Below are 24,350 nucleotides of genomic sequence, written 5' to 3'. Positions count from 1 at the left end.
GCTGCTAGAGTTTGGGTCACAGGCACACTGGAGTTGGTGACTTCTCCAAGAGAAGGCCTGGGAGCTGGGGCATAGCTTGTGGTCTGTTCAGAGCAGGAGGCAGGCTTGACCTTGCCCTTGGGCAGCTCCATCTGTTTTTTATTTTGAACCCTTTTCCCAAAGGTGCTGCTGAAACCCGCTCCTCATGTCCTAGAATCCCTTGTCTGCCTGGGGGCAGTGTCCCTTTGCCTGGGCACTCTCTTTATTAGTCTAAGCCTGTGCTGGCAGTCATCCCAGAGGTTACCCTGTCAGCACCTGCGTCATCTCCCCCGCCCCCCCGCTGCCCCACCACCCGTCTGGTGCGCCAGGAGCCAGGCTATCCCTGGTTGTACCGCCCAAAGAATCTGCTGTGGGAGCCCCCACTGGGCTGATGGGGTGATGGGGTTCGTGGAGAGACTGGAAGCCCGGCGAGATGGGAAGGAAGTGTCCACTGAAGTGTCACTGGCGCTCAGTTGTCCACATGAGCAGGGCAGAGCGCTTCCCTCTGAGCCAGAGACTGGTGTGTGCAGGGCCACACTCTTGACAGCTGCCCACCTAGCTGCCTGGGCTGGGGCTTCTCCAGGGAGACAGTGTTGGTTAGTCCTGCCGAAAGCTGGGGGACAGGATGCTGTTACTGCTTGTTCCTACGGCCGCGGCTCCCGGCCGGCAAGGTCAGAGCTCCCGGAAGGGGTGGAGTATGGAGCAGGGCAGACCTGGTCCCTTCTGTCTCCCTTTGCAGGAGGTCCCTGAGCCAGCTGCTGGCTTCCTTTCGACTTCCTGCAACTCTGTCAGGCGGAGGCATGGGATAGGGGACTGTGCCCTCCCACGTGATCCCTTCCCTGGCCTTGGCTAGCCAGGGTCCCCAGTCTGCCCTCTTAGGGTCCAGCAGTCCTTGCATCTCCTTTCTTCCCTTTCCAGAAGTCCTCCCGTCCTCCTCCTCCCACCAGGAGGCGGTCAAGAGCTTCCTATCATGACACACCCATTTCCCCTCCAGGTGCTTGGTTCTCATGGCCGCCACTGCCACCTGCTCTGCTCATGCCAAACTGGGCGAGGGCGCAGACCCTCGAGGGGAGGCAGGCTCTAGATTTTGTGCCCAGAAAACTACATCTGGGGGGCTCTGTGTCCCCCCCCACCCCACCGCTGACCCTTTCCCTGACTCCAGCTGTCCAGTCTCGGCACCGTCCATCTTGGATGGAGCTGGGTTACTACCTGGCAGACCCAGAGGGTGCCGCATCCTGTTTGGGCCCCACAGGGCCTGCAGATTAATATTCCCCAGTTGCCTGTGCTTCCTGCTTGTATGGGAGCAAGACTGCTGTGGAGCCTGCTGGCCACCCCACCACCTGCATTCCAGCGGGGCTGCAGCTGCAACGGCAGCGCAGGACCCACCCTCTCCACTGCTGCTGTGGCGGTGGCGGCCGCACAGGGGCCCCGGTGGGAGAGTCCCCACGGCTGAGCCCATGGCCTCTCTGCAGGGCTCCGGCAGGGGAAGCCAGCACTGCTGGCAGCAGTTCCAGCCCAAGCAGGGTTATCTGCTGGGAGCCAGGAGTGCTTGGACCCTTGCCCTTCCCTGGATGGGCGGGCTGGCATCCGGCTCCTGCAGCTCTGGAGCTGCCGGGAGCAGCAGGTTGAAGCCTGTCCACCTCTTGGCCAAGCGATCAGAGTACCACAGGCCAAGCCAGCCTTGCCGAGGAACAGATAACTCTCCAGCCAGCCTGGGGCCCTGCTGGATATTTCCAGGGCTGGGGACACCGGAGGCTGGCTGCTGGCTTCTTGTTGCCACCCTGCTTTTGCACCCCGGACAGGGCCATCCACCTCCAGAAAGGGCCTCTGTAGTTCCCCAGGGTCTTTCCTCCTGGTGCTGGGGCAGGACATGGGTTGGGAAGGAAAGTGAGCGAGCATGTGTGTGTGTGTAACCCCACCCTCCTGGCCACATCTGGCCACTCCTGCAGATGTGGCTCTGGCCTTGTGGCCGCAGAGTCGTCAGTGTGGCTGGCGGGCAAACCACAGAGGAATGTGCCCGGCTGTGCTGGGGGAAGAAGGGCTGCTGGGGAGCGAGGGAGATCCTGTGCTCAGGCTACCTTCCCTCTCCCACCTCCAGTGGGCTTGGGGGCCACGTTCAGCCATGAGGATAGCATGACCTTGGCCTTCAGCAGGCCTTGCCCCTGCCTTGATGACATTCATTCAGGCTTCCTAGGGAGAGCCAGGCTCATAGACCGCAGAGGGTGTGGGAGCCTTTCTTATTAGCTCAGCCCTTCACCCCCCTCCCATCTCCCTCTCCACTCCTGATAAGGGATGGTGGTAGAGGCCTGGGCCTGTTTGCGAGGGCAGGGGACTCCGGCTGCCATGAGAATGGTAGGGTCTTTCCGTCTCCAGGCCTGGGTTGGCGTGGGCCTCCTTGCCACCGGAAAGTCTTCCCAGCTCCCCGTGACCTCCCTGGACCAGAGTGGGGAAAGTGAGGGCTGTCTTTGGAGAAAGAAATGGAAAAGAACAAGACGGCTTGGCTCTGCCTCTCTCACTTCCTCCTTCCCAGGCAGTGGGTAGCCTGCCTTCCCTTTCCTGCAGGCGTCAGGAGGCTTTGTGGGGTTTGGGCTGGGCTTGGAGCTCCCTGCTGGCCTGGTGTTTGCCCAGTTGCCCTGGCAACCACAGGGCAGTGGTGGGGAGTGATGACATTGAGCGGCCAGAGGACAGTGTACAGGGATCAAGAGGTCGAGACCCATCTTTTCCCATAAGTCCATTGGAATCTGTTGCCGTTCCCTGGGGCCCCTTGGCCCATTGTCCACTTGGGGGCCTGGACCCAAGGTCTGGGGGCCCAGCAGGTCCCTCCACTCCTTTTCTCTTCCCAGCGGGTTCTCCCTGGGACTGGAGTTCTGAGATCTCTGCCTAGGCTCCAGCCCCCCGCACCCCTGCCATTACCCTTCTTCCTGTCTGATTCCCTTTCCTTTCCTGTCTCCTCCTCCCACCTCCTCCCTGCGCCTGCCCGCCCATTCTCTCTCTCTCCTCCCCCCTCCCCCCAGGCACAGCTGCTGTTTGGCTCACTCTATATATAGCGGCATTTTCAGGGTAATTACAATAAAACTGTTGAAAGGAGATAATCCAGCAAAGGAAGCGAGTCTGACTCCCAGCCCCCTCCAGTCCCTGGTTTGGTGCCGCCCTGCACCCCCTTCCCTTGCAGCCTCCTGCTCCCACCCCACTCCCTGTTCCCATAGCCTCACCCTCCCACCCCATCTGCCCTAGCTGAGTGTGAGGTAGGGAACAGGAGAATGGATAGACTGTCCATTGTCCATGGGGGTGTCCACAGACCTTTCCTAGACTTACTGAGGCCCCTGGCTGCCAGCCCCATCAGTTCTAGAACCAATGTCGATGCCTTGGTTTCTCCTGTACTATAGGCTTTTTGGCAGGGACAGTGTGGTGTTGAGAGGTGGGGGAGGAAGCACAGGAAGGATGGTGGTTAAAAGCATAGGATTTGGATTCACATCTTGGTTCATTGATCTGGGCTGTCTGTCTTTGATCATGTTACTTAAACCTCTCTAAAATCTCAGTTTCCTTATCACGAAAGTAATTCAGGAAGATCCCCTGGAGGAAGACATGGAAACCCATTCTAGTATTCTTGCCTGGAGAATCCCATGGGCAGAGGAGCCTGGCAGTCTCTACAGTCCATGGGATCGCAAAGACTCGGACACGGCTGAAGTGATTTAGCACACGCACACACCAAATTCACATAAAATGTCCAGTGGTCATCTTTGTTAAATACTCATGATCTTCCAGGTACCCTGCTGTACTTACGCACATTTTTGTAGTGAAGTTCATGGCTTCAGTCTCATTTAATGAAGGCAGAAGGCTGTATTCACTGAGCAGAGGGATTTGACTCCCCTCACCCCCATCCTCCATTCTCTTGGGGTCTAGTAATCCTGCCTGGTAGTTTTCTGGGCCCCAGGCATGGCAGCCAGGGCCCGGTGCGGATGGCCTGCTGACCCCTTCCTGGTTCTTCTCTCCGCAGTAGAGGTGAAACCGGTGCTGCCAGGAGCCATGCCCAGCTCCATGGGGGGCGGGGGAGGAGGCAGCCCCAGCCCCGTGGAGCTGCGGGGGGCTCTGGCAGGCCCTGTGGACCCCACGCTGCGGGAGCAGCAACTGCAGCAGGAGCTCCTGGCACTCAAGCAGCAGCAGCAACTGCAGAAGCAGCTTCTGTTCGCTGAGTTCCAGAAGCAGCATGACCACCTGACCCGGCAGCATGAAGTCCAGCTGCAGAAGCACCTCAAGGTGAGCGTGGGGGCCAGGGCACCCAGACCTCCGAGCCCCGCCCTGGACTCAGCTCACCTTGCCTCCCCACTGCCCCTGCAGCAGCAGCAGGAGATGCTGGCAGCCAAGAGGCAGCAGGAGCTGGAGCAGCAGCGGCAGCGGGAGCAGCAGCGGCAGGAGGAGCTGGAGAAGCAGCGGCTCGAGCAGCAGCTGCTCATCCTTCGAAACAAGGAGAAGAGCAAAGAGAGTGAGGCTGGGGCGCCTCTGGGTTAGGGGGGTCACAGCTGGGATTACTGCCCCTCCCCCAGCCGTGGGGTCCTGGCCCCCAGCTCCTGGGTCAGCTGTGGCCTATCCCACAGGTGCCATCGCCAGCACTGAGGTGAAGCTACGGCTCCAGGAATTCCTCCTGTCGAAGTCAAAGGAGCCCACACCAGGCGGCCTCAACCATTCCCTCCCACAGCATCCCAAATGCTGGTATGACCCTTGACAGGCATGGGTTGCAGAGGTGCCCAGCTCAAGGGCTGCCTGGCTGCAGGCAGACATGGGGCTTCTGGGCTGAAGTCATGTAGGGGCCCTGCAATCTCTCCTAGGAGAAGGGACCCTCCCCCATCCCCCGCCCTCCTGGTTTCTCTCCTCGCTGCCCTCCCCAAGATCCATTTCGTATCACCATAGGCAGTGGATGTTTCATAAATGTAGATTGCTCGGTTGCGGGTCCAGCTGGCTGGGTGATCCCCTAGACCTGTCTCCATCTCCTCCCTCTACCCCAAAGGCTGGGTGATCCCCTAGACCTGTCTCCATCTCCTTCCTCTACCCCAAAGGCTGGGTGATCCTCTAGACATGTCCCCATTCCTTCTCTCCACCACGCAGGGGAACCCACCATGCTTCTTTGGACCAGAGTTCCCCTCCCCAGAGCGGCCCCCCTGGGACGCCTTCCTCCTACAAACTGCCTTTGCTTGGGCCCTACGACAGCCGCGATGACTTCCCCCTCCGCAAAACAGGTGAGTACAGCCTGGCCGCCCAGGTTATGGGGGGGCGGGGTCAGGCAGAGGTGGGAATGTGGAAGGGCCAGGCTGCAGGTGTGTCCGCTTGTGTGGACGTGTCTGAGCCCCAGCTGCCTTCTCCCCAGCCTCCGAACCCAACTTAAAAGTACGTTCGAGGCTAAAGCAGAAGGTGGCCGAGCGGAGAAGCAGTCCCCTCTTGCGTCGCAAGGATGGGACTGTCATTAGCACCTTTAAGAAGAGAGCTGTTGAGATCACAGGTGCCGGACCTGGGGGTAAGGGCTCGTCTCTTGTCCCTGTTCTGAGGGCTGGGGAGTGGGGGGGCTGCTCCGAGCGGCCCAGGTGACAGCCGCCTCTCCCGTAGTGTCCGCCGTGTGTAACAGCGCACCAGGCTCTGGCCCCAGCTCTCCCAACAGTTCCCACAGCACCATCGCGGAGAATGGCTTTACGGGCTCGGTTCCCAACATCCCCACCGAGGTACAGGCCCACCAGGGACTGAGCGGGTGGGCCAGAGCTGCTTCCTGTCCCGTGCGGTCTGTCTGGCTGAGAGTGCCCAGCAGGGGCCTTTCTGCCCCGCATGGACAGACTGGAGGGACCTTTTGCCCCGAAGTGGGATGTGTCCTGTGGGCCTCTGCATGGCTCTGACCTCTCAGTTCCCCCAGGTGGGGCTTGGTGTAGGAAGTGGGGTGCCATTCGGAGCCCTCTGCCTTGCCCTGGCCCCAGGTGGCTGTCCTTTGCCTGCTCTCATGCCTGTCTCTCCCAACTGCTCCCCAGATGCTCCCCCAGCACCGGGCCCTCCCTCCGGACACCTCCCCCAACCAGTTCAGCCTCTACACGTCTCCCTCTCTGCCCAACATCTCCCTAGGGCTGCAGGCCACGGTCACTGTCACCAACTCGCACCTCACCGTGAGTACGGGGCACGTCCCCTCTGGTGTTGAGATCTTTGGTCCTGGATCCCCCCAGCTGGCGCATTTGTCCTCCCAAGGTCCTGAGGGAGATCAGAAGGTCCTCCCCAAAGGTGGGGGTGGGCAGAGGGTAGGTGAGGGATGCTGGTTCAACGTTGGCAGACCTTGGGGGGCAGTTATAAACCCTTCTCTCATCGCCATCTCCTGTCCCACCCCAGGCCTCCCCGAAGCTGTCGACGCAGCAGGAGGCCGAGAGGCAGGCCCTCCAGTCCCTGCGGCAGGGCGGTGCACTGACGGGCAAGTTCATGAGCACATCCTCCATCCCTGGCTGCCTGCTGGGCGTGGCACTGGAGGGCGACTCGAGCCCCCACGGGCATGCCTCACTGCTGCAGCACGTGCTGCTGCTGGAACAAGCCCGGCAGCAGAGCACCCTCATTGCTGGTGAGTGGCAGGCAGCTGTGTGAGGAGGGGGGTGTGGCCAGACCCCATCCTGAGGGCTCAGCTGGAGGGACCACTTGTCAGGGAGAAGTAGCCAGGGATACTCACCAGGCATGTCACAGCTCCCCTCAGCGGCATCATTGATTTTTTCCGCATTCTACAGATGCTGTTGAGTCCCTGCAGCCAGCCAGGCACTGTACCTGACCTCTACCATCCTAATGGAGCTCCTATTCCAGGGCAGTGCCATCCAGTAGAAATATAATACAAGCGGCACATGTACTTTAAAGTGTTTGTTGTAGTACCACGTTAAAAAATGCAAAAAGAAATTGGTGAAATTAATAACTTATACCTAACTCAGTCTATCTAGGATGCTATTATCGGAACATATAATGAATGTAAAGAGTTAGCAGTGAAATATTTTATTTTGTTTTCATACTGTCTTTTAACCCTGGTGGATATTTCATACTTAGAGCACATCTTAGTTTAGACAGGGCACATTGCAAGTGCTCAGTGGTCATGTGTGACTGGCAGCTATAGGATTGGACAGCATAGCTTTAGACAGACAGCCTATAAGGACCTGGCAGCATCAGAAGAGGTTCTGCTTAAAAGTCTCATGATCTTGGCCCCTAGGCTTCTCAGCCCTGTGGGATCCATGTCCATGATCAGGGAGGTCTTACAGCTGGGGAGAACTAGTCATTGTTCATGCACAAGGAGGGCCCAAAACTGTGTATTTGTAAGTGACTTAAAGGGAGTATGTAGTGTGTGTTTGTTAGTCGTTTCCGACTCTGCGGCCCCATGGACTGTAGCCTGCCAGGCTCCTCTGTCTGGGATTCTCTTGGCAAGAACACTGGAATGGGTTGCCATTCCCTTCTCCTAACCTAGGGCTCAAACCTGGGTCCCTGCACTTCAGGCAGATTCTTTTGAGCCACCAGAGAAGCCCAGGAACTCTGATAGTTGGTAAAAATGTTCCTGGGCCTACCATAAAAGTTTGACTAAATGAATTAAAGGGAGGGAACAGTGAATCCAGGAAGTCTTGCTGGAGGTGGTGACTCTGAGCAGCAAGACTGTTCAGTTGTAGGGAGGAGGAAGAATAGGTCTCATCTGGGGGCAGAGGTGCTCCAGGCCCCTCCCAGGTTCCACCCCCTGCCCCGCCCCAGGGGGTAGGGCGCTGTTCCAGAAGGAAGAGAGTCTGGGGTGGGAGTGGGGAGCCTGGTGCCCTAACAGTAATGCTTGCTCCCCTTCCCCCACCTCATAGTGCCGCTCCACGGGCAGTCCCCGCTGGTGACGGGTGAGCGCGTGGCCACCAGCATGCGGACAGTGGGCAAGCTCCCGCGGCACCGGCCCCTGAGCCGCACCCAATCCTCGCCGCTGCCCCAGAGCCCCCAGGCCCTGCAGCAGCTGGTCATGCAGCAGCAGCACCAGCAGTTCCTGGAGAAGCAGAAGCAGCAGCAGCTGCAGCTGGGCAAGGTGAGCCAGGAGAATCCGACATCCGGGGCTGTGCTGGGGGCAGGACACAAGGGTGCTGCGCTGGCTGGGCAAGGTGAGCTGGGAGAAGCCAACATCCGGGGCTCTGCTAGGGGCAGGACAGAGGGTGCTAGGCTGGCAGAGAGGGAGGCGCATCTGACCTCCTCGGCCACTCCCTGCTGCATCAGAGGAGTCACCTTGCCCTTTTTCTTTAGAGAATATATTGTGTGTGTTTTTTTTGGGGGGGGGGGAATATTTATATATTGTTAAAGCTCATTATTTTATTTACTTATTTATTTTTGGCTGCAGGCTTTCTCTGGTTGCAATGCACAGGCTTATCACTGCAGTGGTTTCTCTTGTTGTGAGGCATGGATCCTAGAGTGAGGGCTCTGTAGTTATGGTATGAGGACTTAGTTTGCCTCTGAAAAGTGGGGTTTTAGTTCCAGGACCAGGGATTGAACCTGTGGTCCCCCATAGGTTGACAGGTGGCTTCTTAGCCACTGGAGCACCAGGGAAGTCCCCACCTTGCCTTTTTCTGTCCACATCAAAGCTCTGTATGGGCTGGGTGGCCACACAGAGAAGTGCAGGAATAGATTCTCCGGGAGCTTGGGCTGCATGGCTGTGCCCTGCTCCCAGCTGATGGGCCTCCTGGCTCTGCTTCCAGATCCTTACCAAGACGGGGGAGCTGCCACGGCAGCCCACCACCCACCCCGAGGAGACAGAGGAGGAGCTGACGGAGCAGCAGGACGCCTTGCTGGGGGAGGGAGCCCTGACCATACCCCGAGAAGGCTCCACGGAGAGTGAGAGCACCCAGGAAGACCTGGAGGAGGAGGAAGAGGAGGAGGAGGAAGAGGAGGAGGAGGAGGAGGAGGACTGCATCCAGGTCAAGGACGAGGAGCGCGAGAGCGGTGCTGAAGAGGGGCCCGACTTGGAGGAGTCCAGTGCTGGTTACAAAAAGGTGGCCCCCTGCGCCCCGGCCCTTGATCACCAGCCGTCTGTCCTCCCGCCTCCTCTTTCCGCCTTTGCCCTTCCCTCTCCGCAGTCTGCAGTTTCCAGGCTGTGCCCAGGGGAGCAGGAAAGAGACAAGGGGCTTCGGAAGGGAGAGAGGTGGTGTCAGTCTTAGAGCTCTCTCTGCCCTGTCTGCCAGCCCCTCCCTCTGACTGTGACTGCCCCCGCCTGTCTGCTTGTGTGTGTGTGTGTGTGTGTGTGTGCGTGCGTGCGCACACGCACACTCGGATGCACGTGGCCTGTGTATATCTGCGTCTCTGCCTACGTAGGGCCGGTTGTGCGTCGGTCTCTGCGTGTGTGCGTGTGTACACACCCGCCCCCGCTGTTACTACAGTCTGCCCTGGCGCCGAGCGAGCGCACACTCCATTCATGGCGGACACAGCTGAGCCCTCTGGGCCTGACTCATCCCACCCCCTCCCACGCCCCCGTCCCTCCCAGCAGCTTACCTCAATGTTTCTCTGGTAGCATGACTCATCTCGTCCCCCCATCCCTCCCCATCTCCTCGGGGATGGAGATGGAGATGGCTAAGACTGGAGTGTCTCCTGTCCCTGGAGGGAGGAGCTGGAGGAAGGAGGAGATCTGGAAGAGAGGGTTGGATTCAGGCCCCCCGGGAGGCCCTAGGGCACCTGTCCTAACTTCCGTCTCAGCCTCGGCCTCACCCAGGCTCCCTCCCGCTCTCTCTTTCCCAGGCATTTGCAGACACCCAGCAGCTGCAGCCGCTGCAGGTGTACCAGGCACCCCTCAGCCTGGCCACTGTGCCCCACCAGGCCCTGGGCCGCACCCAGTCCTCACCTGCTGCCCCTGGGGGCATGAAGAGCCCCCCAGACCAGCCCACTAAGCACCTCTTCACCACAGGTGAGCCCTTCCCCCATGAGCCGTCTTTCCATTGTGTGTGTTGCGGCAGGGGGTGGCATGCTGTGCATGGCATGGCATCTGGTCTTGGGCGTTGTGAAGGGATGAGATATAGCCTCTGCCCTGGAGGGATGGCCAGGGACCCTCAGAACACCCTGAAGGGAGGGAACAGGCCTTGGCTGTCTCCCTGTGTGCACAGCCACCTGTGGTCATGGTGGCAGCCTTTGCTTCACTGGGCAGGTGTGGGTGAATGTCCATGTACTCCGGGAGCAGCATCTTTCTCAGGGCACCCCCGCCCCACACCGAGGGACCACTGATTTTGCTTCCTCAATACCTCTGCCCTGGAGGCCTGGGTGGAGGGAGCCCGCTATCTCAGTGGGGCCGTGCTCCTCTAGCTCTTTCCCCTCCCTTTAAGGTTAAGAGTGAAGGCCTCAGTCAATTCCAGAAGGCTCTTCCACATGAAACTGCCCAGAGCTGGGCTCTGTAGGGGCACGGATGGTCCCTTTTAGGGGCCCCACTTGAGGATGGTCCCCACTCACCAATGGGGTGTGGGGGTGGGGGGCAGCACACAGAGGCTCTGACGGGGGATGAAGGGAAGGAGGAGGTGCCATGAGGTTAAAGCGGATGGTGGTGTCAGGCAGCCTGGTGGAGGCTTGAGGAACAGGGAGACTGCTGACAGGCGGTGATGGGGGAAAGGAATTTCAGGAAGAGAAGAGGAGCAGGCATGTGGGAGGGCAGCTGGAGTGGCCATGAGGAGGGGCTGGGACAAGGGTGGGCCAGGGAGAGCTCGGTGAGCTCCGCTGAGGGTGGCGGGCCGGGCTGTGACACGGCCCGGAGCTGTGCTGGCTGACAGGTGTGTCTCCGGCCCAGGTGTGGTCTACGACACGTTCATGCTGAAGCACCAGTGCATGTGTGGGAACACACACGTGCACCCCGAGCACGCTGGCCGGATCCAGAGCATCTGGTCCCGGCTGCAGGAGACAGGCCTGCTCAGCAAGTGTGAGGTAAGGGGGTCCCCCCTCCTTCCAGCCTGCACCTCAAACCCAGTGAAAGTCCTGTTTCTCGTGTCAAGGATGCCTCTGTCTGTGTCTCTTCCTCATTCTCTTTTCAACCCCTGACTTCAGGGTCAGGCCCCCGTGTGCTTCCCAGTTCCATCCTTTGTGGCCTGGTGCCCCCCATGGTCCCCAGCTGAATGGGGGAGGGTCCTGGGCTGGGGTCCCAGGGGGACTGAGGCATACTTTCTCAAAACTTTGCATCTCCTGGGACTTCCCCGGAGGGCCATTGATTAGGATTCGGCACTTCCACTGCAGGGGACCCAGGATCCATCCCTGCTTGGGAAAGTAAGATCCTGTGTGTTGCATGGCATGGCCAAAAATAAAAAGAATGGCAATGTCCCATCGATTAAAAAAAAACCGCAACCACTTTTGGATCTCCTGAGGCTAGAGGGTGGCTTCATGTGCCCAGACTGTGGGGCGGAGAGAGGTGCTGGGCCTGCAGCGCCAGCCTAATCACCAGCAACCCCCTCTTGCTCCCCCCTCTCCCGACAGCGAATCCGGGGTCGTAAAGCCACGCTGGATGAGATCCAGACGGTGCACTCCGAGTACCACACCCTGCTGTACGGTACCAGCCCCCTCAACCGGCAGAAGCTGGACAGCAAGAAGCTGCTCGGTGAGCTGAGTGGCCAACAGGGAGGGGTGGTGGGCCAGGCTGGGTCTGCTGCCCGGATGGGACAGGGGCTGTCAGGAGGACCATCCCCTGGTAGGCAAGTGGGTCTCCGTGGTTGCCACATCACAGGCCTCCAGAGGGCGCCATTCACACAGATTACAGCACGTGAGTGGGGTGTGTGCAGGAGGGCAGGAAGGGACTGGTCAGACCTGGTGATGGGCTGTGCCCTTCTGCCTCACCTGTCAGGCCCCTTTCTCCCTGCCGCCTGCCCCCGGGGAAGGATCGCCCCTCAGGACGGGGGACAGTCATCTCCCACCTGGCGTGCGGTGCAATGGCCTGTTCTCTGCTGGGGTCTGACCTTCTTTCTCTGTGACTGAGCTCCCTGCCCACTGCACATGCCCACCTGCGGCCCTGGCAGCGGAGGCGCCTTCTAGCGTAGCTCTGTCCCTCTTCCCTTCAGGCCCCATCAGCCAGAAGATGTACGCCATGCTGCCTTGCGGGGGCATTGGGGTGAGTAGGGCACCGGCCCATGGGGTTGGGCGGGTGGTGCTCCCAGCTCCAGCCCCTCCCTTCCCCCCACCATGGTTGCACCCCCCTTCTTGCCCTCCCCCTGCAGGGGGCACACTGAAGCCCACTCTCCTGCCCCTGCAGGTGGACAGCGACACTGTGTGGAACGAGATGCACTCCTCCAGCGCCGTGCGCATGGCCGTGGGCTGCCTGGTGGAGCTGGCATTCAAGGTGGCTGCAGGGGAGCTCAAGGTGAGTGTGTGTGGGCTGGCTGTGGCGGGGGTGGGGGATGACTTGGTCTTGCTGCCTGAGCAGCAGGGGATTGGGCAGCCTCAGCTTTCCCACCAGTAGGGCACCGTCCTCTGTAATCTCACCTCGCAGGTGCAGGTGTGAGGAGGAGGTGACAGCTTCAGGCGGACTAGGGGGTGAGGGGTAAAGAGAGACGACCTCAGAAGGTCGCTTCTGACCCATGCCGCCCTCAGCTGGCCACACTCCTAAAGGTTGTGTGACTGATGTTTCTCACATATGTTCTTTTCCTGGCTTATGCTTCTCGTCTGTGTCTACCCCGATCCATGGCCACCTTGCCCGCCTGTCTGCCTCTCGTCTCTGTTCCTCTGTCCACACCTCTTCAGAATGGATTTGCCATCATCCGGCCCCCAGGACACCACGCGGAGGAATCCACAGCCATGTGAGTGCCACCTCAGCCCTGCCCTGCCCCCCTCTCCCTCTCAGCAGAGCTGACACTGTGTATCTGTGGCTCCCAGCGCGAACGTCCAGTAAGGCTGACGCCCTGCCCTCTTCTTCCCCACCCCGCAGGGGATTCTGCTTCTTCAACTCAGTAGCTATCACAACCAAGCTCCTGCAGCAGAAGTTGAACGTGGGCAAGGTTCTCATCGTGGACTGGGTAGGCAGTGCCTGGTGGGACCAGGGTCAGCCTTCAGGAGTCCCCCACCCCAATCTCGTCCCATCATCCTCAGGGCCTGGAATGGGCTGGGCTGCTGACTCTGGGGTGTTAACCCAGCCCTCCCAGTCCCCTGGGGCTCCCTCTTCACTGGGGGAGACTCGAAAGTGGTTTTAGCTGCTGCCCCCCCATCCCCCGCAGCCTTGAACAGCCGAGGAGGTTTTTTTGCCTTGAGTGATAGAGATATCCCCTTGCCATTGCTAGAACCCCTCTTGACTGGGGACTGACACATGGTACTGCTTCATGGTCACCTTGCTTCCTAAGAAGTGGAATGTCTATTTGATAAATGGAGACACGGGGCTGTTGGGGGGACTCACCCAACTAAAGTCACTTAGCTTCTCCACCCCTGTGTCTCTCAGCAGAGGGAGAGGCCCCTACTTCTCCCGGTGAGCTGGGGAGTAGCCAGGAGCAAGCCTTGGCAAGAAAGGATCTGATTTCTCTAAAGCCTAGCTTGGGCTTCAGGGTTCATCACACTGGATTCTTCTTCAGAATGTTTCAATTCCTGCCTAACTTTACTGTCCCTCTCTGCGTGGGTAGAGGGGCCTTGCAGGGGGAGCCACCACCATTCATCCCCTGGCTTTGTGTCTCCTCTATGCAGTGCCACATCCTGGCCCACGGACCCTGGTTAAAGAAGCGTGGGGGGATTTCATTGTGAATGGAATATGGATGCCCTATATCTAGGGGCAAGCTGCACTCCCAGAGTTCACCATAGGGTGAGGGTTGGGGGCAAGGTGAATTTTGACCTTTGGGTCAGAGCCTGGGCCATTTTCCCTGACGCCTCCACCCTTCCCCACTAGGACATTCACCATGGCAATGGCACCCAGCAAGCATTTTACAACGATCCCTCTGTGCTCTACATCTCCCTGCATCGCTATGACAACGGGAACTTCTTTCCGGGCTCTGGGGCTCCTGAAGAGGTACAGCTCCTGGGCTCAAACTCGGGGCCCACGGGGAGGTAGCAGAATGGGACCTGGCAGGGAGCCGTGGAGGCCCGTGGTGGTGCTGGTAACCTGGGGAGTCTGGGCTCCTAGTGGGAGGACCACGCCGGCCAGCTGCCCCTCCATGCAGAACAGAGGTCAGTGGAGTAAGGGCTGGAGGCAGGGCTGAGAGCGGGGCGACGTCTGGACTCCCCAGGCAGTGAGAGTAACCCCCTGCCCCCCCACCGTGCTGCCAGGTTGGCGGAGGGCCGGGCGTGGGGTACAATGTGAACGTGGCATGGACGGGAGGTGTGGACCCCCCCATCGGAGACGTGGAGTACCTAACGGCCTTCAGGTGGGGACTGAGAAGGGCCGGGGAGGGGTGGAAGCCTCTGGGCCCTGCCGTGGGAGGGGTAGAAAGCACAGAGTTTGGTCTGGGTGGAGGGGTCGGCCCTGTGGGGAGACAGGCCTGGCCGAGTCATCTGCCAGGGTCAGCTCGGGCCCTCCCTTTGCAGGACAGTGGTGATGCCCATTGCCCACGAGTTCTCACCTGATGTGGTCCTGGTCTCCGCTGGCTTTGATGCTGTTGAGGGACACCTGTCTCCGCTGGGTGGCTACTCTGTCACCGCCAGATGTGAGCCTGCTGGGGGACTGAGGGAGGCTATGGAGCAGTGATGATGGTGGGGACGAGCGGGAAGCTGGGAGGAGTGCTGTGCGTGCTTGCATGCCAAGTCGCTTCATTCGTATCCAGCTCTCTGGCAACCCTGTGGACTGCAGTCCACTAGGCTCCTCTGTCCATAGGATTCTCCAGGCAAGAGTACTTTCCTGGAGTGGTTTGCCATTTCCTTCTTTACGGGAGCGTCCCCTTCTCTTATGTATCCTGCATTGGTGGGCGGGTTCTTTACCACTAGCGCCACCTGGGAAGCCATGGGAGGAACTCGGGGACAGGTCTAGGACTTGGAATCATCCTGGCAGCATCCTCCTTTCTTCTGCAGCCCTGGCCTTGAGGGGCCGACAGGTTGGGGAGTGTATCTCCTCATGAAGTTGTAGAGTGACGACCCTTTGTGTTTCAGTGGTGGTTTCTCATGATACTCCTTAGGAGATGTATAACTGGATCTTTTTAGTCTCTTCATTTTCTTTAATGGAACATTCAATCCATGACATTGAGTTTTATTATGGATATCTGTTTTAAGGTTTAAAGCTGTTTGTCTCATCTCTTGTGTTTCTTTTTCTCTTTTTTTTTGAATTGATTTTCTTCCATTAACCATTTCATCCTCCTCCCTTCACCCATCCCTGAAGGTTTTGGCCACTTGACCAGGCAGCTGATGACGCTGGCAGGGGGCCGGGTGGTGCTGGCCCTGGAGGGAGGCCACGACCTGACCGCCATCTGTGATGCCTCTGAGGCCTGTGTCTCGGCGCTGCTCAGCGTGGAGGTAAGGGGTGCACAGAAGGGCTGGGGGAGGTGGGCCGGTAGGTCAGGGACCAAGGGGCCAGTGGGGTGGGGGAGGGACCCTTTCTTGGGTCAGGCAGCACCCAGGGTCCTTGGGGAGGTTTTTTTTTTTTTGTTCCCAAGGATCGCTGGTAGCCAGAGAAGACTTTCTGAATAGAGGTTTCTCAAAAGGCTATGCTTGCTCCTGTCATGGGGCTGACTCGGGTGGTTAGAGGGGCAGCCACGGCCACTCCCAACCCTAAGCTTGTTCTTCTTTTTCCTGCCAGCTGCAGCCCTTGGACGAGGCAGTCTTGCAGCAAAAGCCCAACATCAACGCAGTGGCCACGCTGGAGAAAGTCATCGAGATCCAGAGTACGTGGGGACAGGCAGAGAGGCTCAGGCCCCAGCTTGCTGAGTAGAGGCGAAAAACTTGACTGCACACCAGGGCTGGGGAATGTCCATACGGTTGGGGGTTTCTGCCCCTCCTTGACCCCCTGCCCACCCCTCATCCACAGGTAAACACTGGAGCTGTGTGCAGAGGTTCGCTGCTGGCCTAGGCCGTTCCCTGCGGGAGGCCCAGGCAGGTGAGACAGAGGAGGCTGAGACTGTGAGCGCCATGGCCTTGCTGTCGGTGGGGGCCGAGCAGGCCCAGGCGGCTGCAGCCCGGGAGCACAGCCCCAGGTGAGGCTCCCCCCCATCTCGCAGCCCTCGCCCAAGCTGCCCCCACCACCATTGCCTCAACGCCTCTCCCTGTGCTTGTCCCCACAGGCCAGCAGAGGAGCCTATGGAACAGGAGCCTGCCCTGTGACGCCCTGGCCCCCATCTCTCTGGGCTTCATCATTGTGATTTTGTTTATTTTTTCTATTAAAAACAAAAAGTCACACATTCAACAACGTGTGCTGTGTGGGTCTCTCAGCCTCACCCCTGCTGCTCCTCTAAGCTGCCTCAGGCCCCCCTTCCACCTCCGTGGCCCAGGTCTCAGCTTAGAAGTGTGCTCTTTCTGAGGGGTGAGGGGTATCCCGTCCAGGCCTTCTCCCATGTTCTTTCCCACACCCACTTCCTGCATCCTGTTCTTGTTCCCCCTGGAGCCTGGGCCAGCTCAGGTGGGCACGGGGCCCAGAAAGCACCTTCTGGCTTTGGGGGCTCCCTGAGTGAGGAGGGAACAGCAAGTTTGGTGCCTTGGCTTCAGCTGACTTAGGGAGAAATGCCTTAATTTCACTTTCCTCCCCTCTCCAGCCCCAGGGGAGGATCCTGAGGGTCTCTCTACAGTCTTAAGATGTGGAGGGGAGGGGAGGTGGGCTCCCACCCTGCGATTCTCACCATTTTTCCTGGTGTCCTCAGCATCTCCACAGAGCCCCCCTCTCCTCCATCTTTCTCCTGGCCTCAGCTCTGTGCTCTAGGATGTGGGCCTGAGGTCTGTGGGCAGGGCAGCCTTGCCTTGCACTCCTCAGGGCCTGTTTCCCCTTCTCGGGCTGGAGAGAGGGAAAGTGTGTGGGGAGCGAGGGGGCTGGACTCTCGGGTTCTGCGGGACCAAGAGGAGCTGCGGAACCAGGCCTGCTATCCCTCATAATCTGTTGGCCTCCCTGCCCCTCCGCTGGCACGGTGTGGGGAGGGGGAGAAGGTGGTTCCTGCAGGGGGGACTCCAGGCTGGTGAGAGCCCCTCTGCTGTTCAGGACCAGATTTCCCCAGCCACCCAGCATATTGCAAGCAGAAGGGTCAGGGCCCAACTCCCTCCTAGGACCTTTGGCTTTGAAGCCTGGGGAGGGTAAGAGTGGGTGTGGGTTCTAGAAGGAACAGGGACAGAACCCAGGAGCCTGCCCTCAGCTTTAGCTTCCCTTCTGGGCTTCCTTTGTGGGCCACGCCCAGGGAAACTAAGACCTGGATGAGGCTAGGAGCTGTCCTTGCTCTCCCAGGAGCCCGGCCTAGCCTTGCTTCCAGGGCTAGGAGCCCACAAGACTTTTAGGGAATGCTGTCCAGCCTGTGGGAAACCAAAGATGGGAAGAAGCTCCTGGGGGGCTAAGTCTTCCTCCCTCCTTCTCCCCAACCCTGCATAGTCTTTCTTTCTTCCCCTCCCCAGGGCCCCAACAATCTGTTTACATATTTATTATCCTACTGGGGGCCTGAGCAGGGTTGAGGGAGCCAGGGGAGGGGCAGGAGTCCCGCCACCACAGGTTTATCATGCACTGTGTCTTGCATGTTGTTAGTGTGTTCTAGATCTTCCTGGGGTGTGGGGCTGAGCCCCAGCTCTGGGCCCCTTCCCCTCCCTCTTCCCATGGCCTGTCTGGTTCTCATGTAAACCCACTCCCTGCTTTGTCTCCCTGGACATAGATTTCAGTTGAGTATCCTGTAACCTGTTACACTGTGTGTCCTTGTGGAAATAAAACTTGTTTCTGGCAGTGCCTTCTGGGGCCAATGTCTCTGTTCTCTGGGGTTCCTACTCTTCTCTTCTCCAGTCCCTGGACTAAACAATTTAGGAAACAGAGGCTGGGGTGGGAGGGAGTGGGATCTCTGTCCTGTAGGTTAAAGAACAAGGTTTCCCTGAATGTAGCCACAGCATCTCCTGGGACCTCTGTGTGGCTGAGATGGTGGTGGTAGGAAGGGGGTCCAGGGCTAAAGGGCTTGCTTTTCCTTCTGACTCTCAGCCTCTGTGGGCACAAGGTTGGAGCGGGTGCAGAACAAGCAGTCTGGCAAGGGTTGCCCTGCATGCGCATAGCCAAGTCCGGTGGAGATGTTCATGGAGGCAAGAGAGGAGTCCAGAGGTGTGGAAGGGCTTTATTGGGGCTGCTCCGAGCCCCTCACAGTGTTACAGAAATCCACTGTTCTCACTGTTGCCTTTGCTCTTTGGGGACTTGGGAGGGAAGGCAGGAGGACCTTCCTGGGAGAGAAAAGGCCCCTCTTTGGGGCTGTGACCAGGTGGTGGGAGAAGTAGAAAATTCAACATGAGCAGGGTTGCTGGGGGCTGGAAGTGGACGGAGCTGCCTCCCAAGGGTGGAGGTCACAGAGCATGGGCTTTGTGAGGGGAGGTGGGTGCAGGAGGCACCAGAGTCAGGAAGAGCGGATGGGTGGTGCTTCCTGGGCACTGAACATGTGCACCAGCCAGGGTACGAGGGCCAGGACCAGGCATGGCCAGAGGGTGTACTTGAGGAAATTGAAGATGTAGAAAAGGCTGATCTGAGGGGGGTAGCCCAGCCAGTTCAGGGGGCCCAGCAGCCCCATGGCCAGCACAAGACAGACTAGTTTCTGGCCATATCCCAGGTGTGCCCGCCGTACCTGGGCATAGCAGGGAGAGTGCAGAGCGATGCCCAGACCCAGGGCGGCCCCTGAGTCACGGCTCAGGGAGGCAAAAGGCCGGCTGTCCAAGTGCACCCACTCAGGCCGCTCACACCACTTAGAGGCTAGGTTGATGGACCTGTGGAGAGCAAGAGTTTTTGCCAGGAGAGAGATTCCCCTGGGACCCAGAGGGTGGATGGCTTTCTATCCCTTTGGGGTCTACCGCCATGTTCAGGAGACTGTATGTGAACTGGTAATGTGTCCCTATTTAACAACAGCGAACCAGAGAGCCACCAGGCCAGATAGAGGGGAGGCAGGAGAGGCCCCTATTTCCCCAAGCTTCAAAGCAGAACTTACCAAGAAAGATCCAGGCCCAGTGTAAAGAGGGTCCAGTAGATGAGGCTGGCACCCAGCAAGAGGGCCAGTGAGGTCAATCCATAGAAACTTAGCTCCCGCTCCATGGGCACCTGAGGGGTCATCAGCCAGCCCAGGACAGCACCTAGGGAAGCAGGGTGACAGCAGCTTCAAGGAGTTTGGGGCTATGACCCTCACCCCGAACAGCAGGGTAGTTTGTCAGAAGGGGGACTTGGGGTTGGCCGTACAATGGGAAAATCATACACTGGTCCTCCCACTGTCAATGGCACCCTCTGGGTCCACCCTGTTGCCCCAGTTGCTCACCAGTTATTAAGCCAGCCAACACCTGGTGAGGGAAATGTGCTAAGAGGAAGACCCGAGATAAGCCGACCGCCAGCAGGAAGGTGCAATAAGCCAAGCTAGGAATCACCCTCACCCAGCGGCTAAAAAGAAGAGAAGCAGATGGTTCACGAGATGTCCACGCACTGCTGGGCTTCCCTGAGCACCCAGGCACTTAGACCAAATAACCCGGGGTCCCCAGAACTCCAGCTCTCAGGCCACCCTGCTGCAGGGCTTTTGGGTCCAGGGTACCGTCACCCCACCCCCACTGGTGGGCAATGCCAAGGTGTACCTGTGGGCCCGAGTGGCCATCTGGGAAGAGACGGCTGTCATTATGGGCCAGAGGGCTGCTCCTGTGATCATACAGTGTCCAGAAGGGCTGCCTGCCGGGGGATTCAGAAACTCAGTTCGTGGTCGGAGCTGAGTTTGGTGGGAGCCCAGGTGCACCTGGTGATAGCTCAACACAACTGCCTCCCTGTGGCCGCGAGAGAGCCTTCCTCCAGCGCTGGCCATAGCTCCCTCTGCCCTGAAGCCTCCCCCAGCCCCCAAGCCTGCAGTCACTGCTGTCAGACTTCTGCCTTGACAACTTGGCTCCAGTCAATACAAGGTAAGCAACTGGCACGCTGGCATGGGCGCTCCTACATTTCTTCCGTGGGTTTCTTTGTTCTCTGGTCCAGTAACTGGGAGACTAGGCTTCTGATGATTAGGTGGTCCCGGCTGAAAAGTACTATCGAACACTCACCAAACGCTAACCACATTGGGCGAGGGAGGTTTGGGGCTTCTCACCTGGGCCAGTTTCACAAGAAGAGGGGAATTGGTGAACCTGGGCTGGAGCTTGGCTGTAGTACCCAGACTCATGGACCCACCAAAAGGGCCTGTCTCCAAACAGAAACCTAGAAAAGAGCAGATGCCATTACACACACACACACAGACACACAAAGGCCAGGGGAATGGGGGTGAGGCAGATGGACACCTGGAATACTCCGAAGGGCTTATAGGGTGGAGTCAGAGAGGACATCTGATTTTGGGTCACTGCCTTGCCACGGTTTTTTACCTTGGAACAGGAGAAAGTGTGCATTTTTTTAAAAAGTGGTAAGGAGACAAGAGATTGTGGTGTGTGTGGGCGTGCTCTGAGATGCTCAAAAGTCCCATTCTTATCCCTCCCACTGCAAGGCCAGCTCTGTTCTTGTCATTTACAGACAGCCCGGGACCTGAGTCTCCCTCTCCTTCCCAGACCCTCACTCTGCTGCTTCTCTGTTCTCCATTTCCCAAATTCCAGCCTCAGTTACTTAGGAAAGTCTCTCATGCTTGAAAATGGTAGTGGGGGCGGGGCTTCCCCGGTGGTCTAGGGGCTAAGACTCTACACACCCAATGCAGGGGGTCCAGGTATGATTCCTGGTTAGGGAACTAGAATCCCCTTCTGCAACGAACAGTGTGCGTGCTGCAACTAAAGATACTATGTGCCACAACTAGGACCTGACACAGCCAACTAAGAAATAAAACAAATATAAGAAAACGGGGCGGGACTTCCCTGGTGCTTCAGTGGTTAAGAATCCGCCTTCCAACACAGGGGATGTGGGTCTGATGCCTGGTTGGGGAATTAAGATCCCACATGCTGCAGGGCCAAAGCCCATGTGCTGCAGTCACTGAACCCACGTGCCGCAGCAAAAGAAGCCTGAGCATCCCCCAAGGAGAAGCCCATGTACCTTAACTAGAGAAAGCCCATGCACCACAATTAAGAGCCCCCTGCCACAATGAAGACCCAGTGCCCGCCAAAATAATAAATAAAGTCCTTCTATTTAAAAAAAAAAAAATGGAGGCAAGGAATGCACAGGGAAGCTGAGGGAAAATAAAGAAGACAAAACAGTTTTAAATCCCCTGGCTTAGCTAGGTGCTTCGCTGGACCCTGGAAAACACACAGCAGACTAAGAGGCTGCTGTGGCCAGAAAGAGAAAAGGTTGGGAGAACAGCAGAGATGCTGACCAGGAAGCCAAGGGCTGGGAAAGGGACCTGCCTCTCCCCGCCAAAAACTGAGTCTGGTTCACACACCAGATGCTCAACACATACTTAGGAAATTAATCGGGGCTTTGCCATGTGGGAATCAATGGTCTTAGGGGAACAGGATGAGACGGGAAGGCTGATACAGACTCTGAGGGAGAACAGCACAAAGCAAAGGGCAACTCAGTAGGAAGGAAATGATTAGACAACTGCTTTACCGTTTATAGTAGGGATGAAGGCCTGGTAGAGAGAAGTGGAAGGGAAGGTATTTGGTTTTTCACCAAGTCATTCTAGCCCATTCAAGTGTCTCCTATGAAACCCCCTTCCCTCCCCCAGGCTGGCAATATGGCAATAGATGGTGAGGTGAGGAGAGGTGCAGTTGCACGCCCAGTGGGAAGTATAGCTCCCTTCTGCACCCAAGAGAACAGGTGGCACAAACAGATAAGCCCCAAGGGCCCTACCCACTTGCCTGAGTCTGTGTCAGAGCCTACTAGTGAATGAAGGTGAAAAGCGAGAAGAGAAAGTGTTCCCTAAAAGGCAAAGCTTTAGCCCCAGTGCTTTTTGAAATTTACTGTGCACACGAACCACTTGGGGTCCTTGCTAAAATGTAGATAATGATTCAGGAGCTCCCACCTAGAGCCTGAGATTCTGCATTTCTAGCAAGTTTTCAAATGCTCCTTATGTTGATGGCCATGGCCTGGTGACCACACCTTAACTTGGAAGCCTTTTCTGTCCTGAAAAGCCAGTGTTGAAGCTGGCACAAAGCAAGCTTCTTAAAAACCCTATCAAATAAATGAATGAAGAAATGAATTAAAGAGTGAGTTGAGAAGCAGGACTTTCTGCTACTTAAGTCACCATTGATGTTTTTTAAAAATACAGATTCCCAGGCTCTCCCCTGGAGTTTCAAAATCAGTGTGTCTGGGATGGGATGGGATATTTGCATTTTAAACACGCCCCCTTAAGTGATTTATCTGATCAGGCCCGTTAAACACTAGTCTAATGATTAGGACGGGGACTCTGAGGTCTGAGTTCAAGATGCACAAAGATGCTCAAAGAGGAAAAGTCAGTGGCCATGGGGTAGGGGTGGGGAGGTCTTAAGGTTCCCTGGGGGTGGGGGTAGGAGTGGAGGTAGGGGTGGAGGGGGGAGCCAGGCCTTTGAGGCAATTTCTGAGAGGAATCAGGGTCTGCACAAGGCTCAGGGCCCTTGGCGGTGGGCGGCCAGGCCGCCGGAGGGCTTCGCTGTCTCACCACTTGAAGACGAGGTTGAGCCACTCGGTGATGAGGCTGATCCAGAGCACCGCAATGCCCACCCGGCGAGACGCATAGTAGGCCGCGGGGAAGTAGAACAGAAAGAGGCTCTTGGGGTCCCCCAGAAAGGTGACCCAGAGCCACACGTTCTCCAACCAGGGCAGCTGGTTCTGCAGCGCCTCGGCCATCGCGATGCCCGCGCCCAGCGTGGACTCCATGGCGACTCCCGGGCTGGTCCGGCCAGGGTTTGATGCAAGGCGGAAGCCGAGGAGTCCAGGCGACGAGTAAACTGCTACTCACTGCCCTCCAGAGCCCACCCTTCGGAACCGAGGCCCCGCCCCCTGGCGGCGACCAGTGTAAACCCCGCCCTCGACCCCGCCCCTCGCAGCCCTAGGTTCGCGCGAGCCGGGCCTCCAGCCGGTACCGTTTCCTCCTGCGCTCTTCCCAGCCCTCCCTCTCTACTGGGCAGCGTAGGGGACAAATCTTTGTGAAGGCGTTTCCGCAGAGCCCCACGTGGCTGCTATTGCCGGCACGTGGACGTAGGGCGTAGAGGCGGCTCTAGCTGCTCTTCCGGGTCATGGGACAGACTAACCTGAGGATCGGCGGTGCGTCCAGGGTTCTTGCTTTGCTACCGTGAAGACGGACATGTAATATCCAGAGCTAGGATTCCTTCCGGACCAGACTTTTCTCCTCCAGTACCGCTACCCTCCAAAGATATTTGGAGATGTCTTGGAGAGAAGGCAACCCCTGCTCCGGGAAGCCAGGCATCCCCTGTCAGCGCTGAAGTGGGACCCTAAATTTGCACACTCAGGTGGCTAAGCCGGCCCACACCTTCCTCCACCAGTCCAAGACTTTCCTGCTTGAATTCATCCGCTGTTGATTTGGTGGCCGACAGATCAGCTTCTTGATTCTGAGGGGTCGTTCCTAAAGGCTTTGAGAGTTCTTACACGTAGCATAGACTTAAGTCACACTTCCTCCCAGTTCTAAGCTCGCCTTGTCCCTCTCCTTTCGTCGTCCTGTCATCTTGCCTTCCAAAACCCCTCTGGGGAGGTAAACCTTGAGATAGCTAGGTTGGTGAGGGAGGAGAAGGAGCACACACCTACGACAAAAATTAGAATAATCCTCTGGAGGAACACACACAAAAAACAGAAATCTCAGCTAGTCTAGGTGAGGTCTTACCTAGAGGCAGAGTTGAGGTGGGAGGAGATTGTTGAAGTGGTTGCTTCCCTACCTCAAGCAACTTTATTCTTCGTGAGTTCTTTGGAAGGTGAATATAAGGATATAAATCTGGGTTCTAAATGGAAAGAGATTAATTTCACTAATTAAAAAGGTATGGGGAAGGGAATCTGGATTCATATCTCATTTCATTCCCTTGCTAAATGTTTTTCAATTGCCCCAAGGAAAAAATTCACATTTTCTAAGTCTTTTGAAAGTTTACTAGTGCTCAAGCTAAGATAGCCTTTATCAGTCCAGTCCCACACTCAGTTTAATGGTATATTTCTAAGCTACTTTTGAAAGCACCAAGCTCTTTCCTTTTATGGGTCCTGGCATCTGCAGTTCCCTCTTGCTGGTACCTGGCCACTCTTTCCCTGCTTGTCCATCAGGTCTCAGATTTATCACTTCTTCAGAAAGCTTTTCCTAACAGTGCCTGGCTCTGTGCCTGGGAACCTATAATCACAATGTTACATGAAAAGTTGAGTGGCAGTTACATATAACTTGTTATGGGGGAGACAAGAAAGTTCT

The 24,350-nt window shown here is 57.6% G+C and overlaps 2 protein-coding genes across 13 annotated transcripts in view; one reads left to right on the top strand and one right to left on the bottom strand.

Annotated features, from left to right (window-relative positions):
* The window catches only part of HDAC5 (histone deacetylase 5), a 37,276-nt gene extending 20,985 nt beyond the window's left edge, over positions 1-16,291 (top strand). For 4 of the 11 annotated variants that reach the window (XM_059877799.1, XM_010816322.4, XM_024979712.2 and 1 more), the window contains 24 exons: positions 4,019-4,275; positions 4,357-4,501; positions 4,614-4,728; positions 5,122-5,252; positions 5,381-5,527; positions 5,617-5,729; positions 6,027-6,158; positions 6,376-6,598; positions 7,851-8,062; positions 8,724-9,017; positions 9,757-9,922; positions 10,790-10,923; positions 11,467-11,587; positions 12,045-12,094; positions 12,236-12,343; positions 12,724-12,779; positions 12,908-12,995; positions 13,850-13,969; positions 14,227-14,324; positions 14,485-14,603; positions 15,269-15,402; positions 15,686-15,770; positions 15,914-16,079; positions 16,167-16,291. In XM_059877799.1, the coding sequence (XP_059733782.1) occupies positions 4,019-4,275; positions 4,357-4,501; positions 4,614-4,728; positions 5,122-5,252; positions 5,381-5,527; positions 5,617-5,729; positions 6,027-6,158; positions 6,376-6,598; positions 7,851-8,062; positions 8,724-9,017; positions 9,757-9,922; positions 10,790-10,923; positions 11,467-11,587; positions 12,045-12,094; positions 12,236-12,343; positions 12,724-12,779; positions 12,908-12,995; positions 13,850-13,969; positions 14,227-14,324; positions 14,485-14,603; positions 15,269-15,402; positions 15,686-15,770; positions 15,914-16,079; positions 16,167-16,206 (3,254 nt within the window). In that variant the 3' untranslated portion in view covers positions 16,207-16,291. Of the gene's footprint in view, positions 1-4,015; positions 4,502-4,613; positions 4,729-5,121; positions 5,253-5,380; positions 5,528-5,616; positions 5,730-6,026; positions 6,159-6,375; positions 6,599-7,850; positions 8,063-8,723; positions 9,018-9,756; positions 9,923-10,789; positions 10,924-11,466; positions 11,588-12,044; positions 12,095-12,235; positions 12,344-12,723; positions 12,780-12,907; positions 12,996-13,849; positions 13,970-14,226; positions 14,325-14,484; positions 14,604-15,268; positions 15,403-15,685; positions 15,771-15,913; positions 16,084-16,166 lie in introns of those variants that run through there. The other 7 variants (XM_005220826.5, XM_005220824.5, XM_015458863.3 and 4 more) reach the window with 4 other exon arrangements.
* A 1,859-nt stretch (positions 16,292-18,150) lies between these two features.
* Positions 18,151-22,929, bottom strand: G6PC3 (glucose-6-phosphatase catalytic subunit 3). Of its 2 annotated transcripts, NM_183364.3 has the most exons (6): positions 22,608-22,866; positions 20,148-20,254; positions 19,654-19,744; positions 19,347-19,465; positions 19,026-19,167; positions 18,151-18,807 (listed from the first exon to the last, which is right to left on the bottom strand). In NM_183364.3, exons 1-6 carry the CDS (start codon positions 22,823-22,825, stop codon positions 18,444-18,446), a joined length of 1,041 nt encoding a protein of 346 aa, NP_899208.2. In that variant the 5' UTR covers positions 22,826-22,866; the 3' UTR covers positions 18,151-18,443. The 2 variants fall into 2 exon arrangements, with proteins under 2 accessions (NP_899208.2, XP_024835454.1); XM_024979686.2 differs by lacking the exon at positions 19,347-19,465 and having other exon boundaries at positions 22,608-22,929.
* Between the last annotated feature and the right edge of the window lie 1,421 nt (positions 22,930-24,350).

The sequence above is a fragment of the Bos taurus genome, chromosome 19, assembly GCF_002263795.3.
Source record: "Bos taurus isolate L1 Dominette 01449 registration number 42190680 breed Hereford chromosome 19, ARS-UCD2.0, whole genome shotgun sequence".
NCBI lineage: Eukaryota > Metazoa > Chordata > Mammalia > Artiodactyla > Bovidae > Bos > Bos taurus.
The sequence above is the reverse complement of the archived record's forward strand: the minus strand, read 5'-3'. Positions and strand labels throughout refer to the sequence as shown.

Excerpts from the sequence above, each read along its gene's own strand:
- G6PC3 (NM_183364.3), bottom strand. The coding sequence starts at position 22,825 with ATGGAGTCCACGCTGGGCGCGGGCATCGCGATGGCCGAGGCGCTGCAG. Across the intron at positions 19,466-19,653 it reads ATGGCCACTCGGGCCCACAG|CCGCTGGGTGAGGGTGATTC; the intron begins GTACACCTTGGC and ends TCTTCTTTTTAG. Across the intron at positions 19,168-19,346 it reads GTTGGCTGGCTTAATAACTG|GTGCTGTCCTGGGCTGGCTG; the intron begins GTGAGCAACTGG and ends CTGCTTCCCTAG.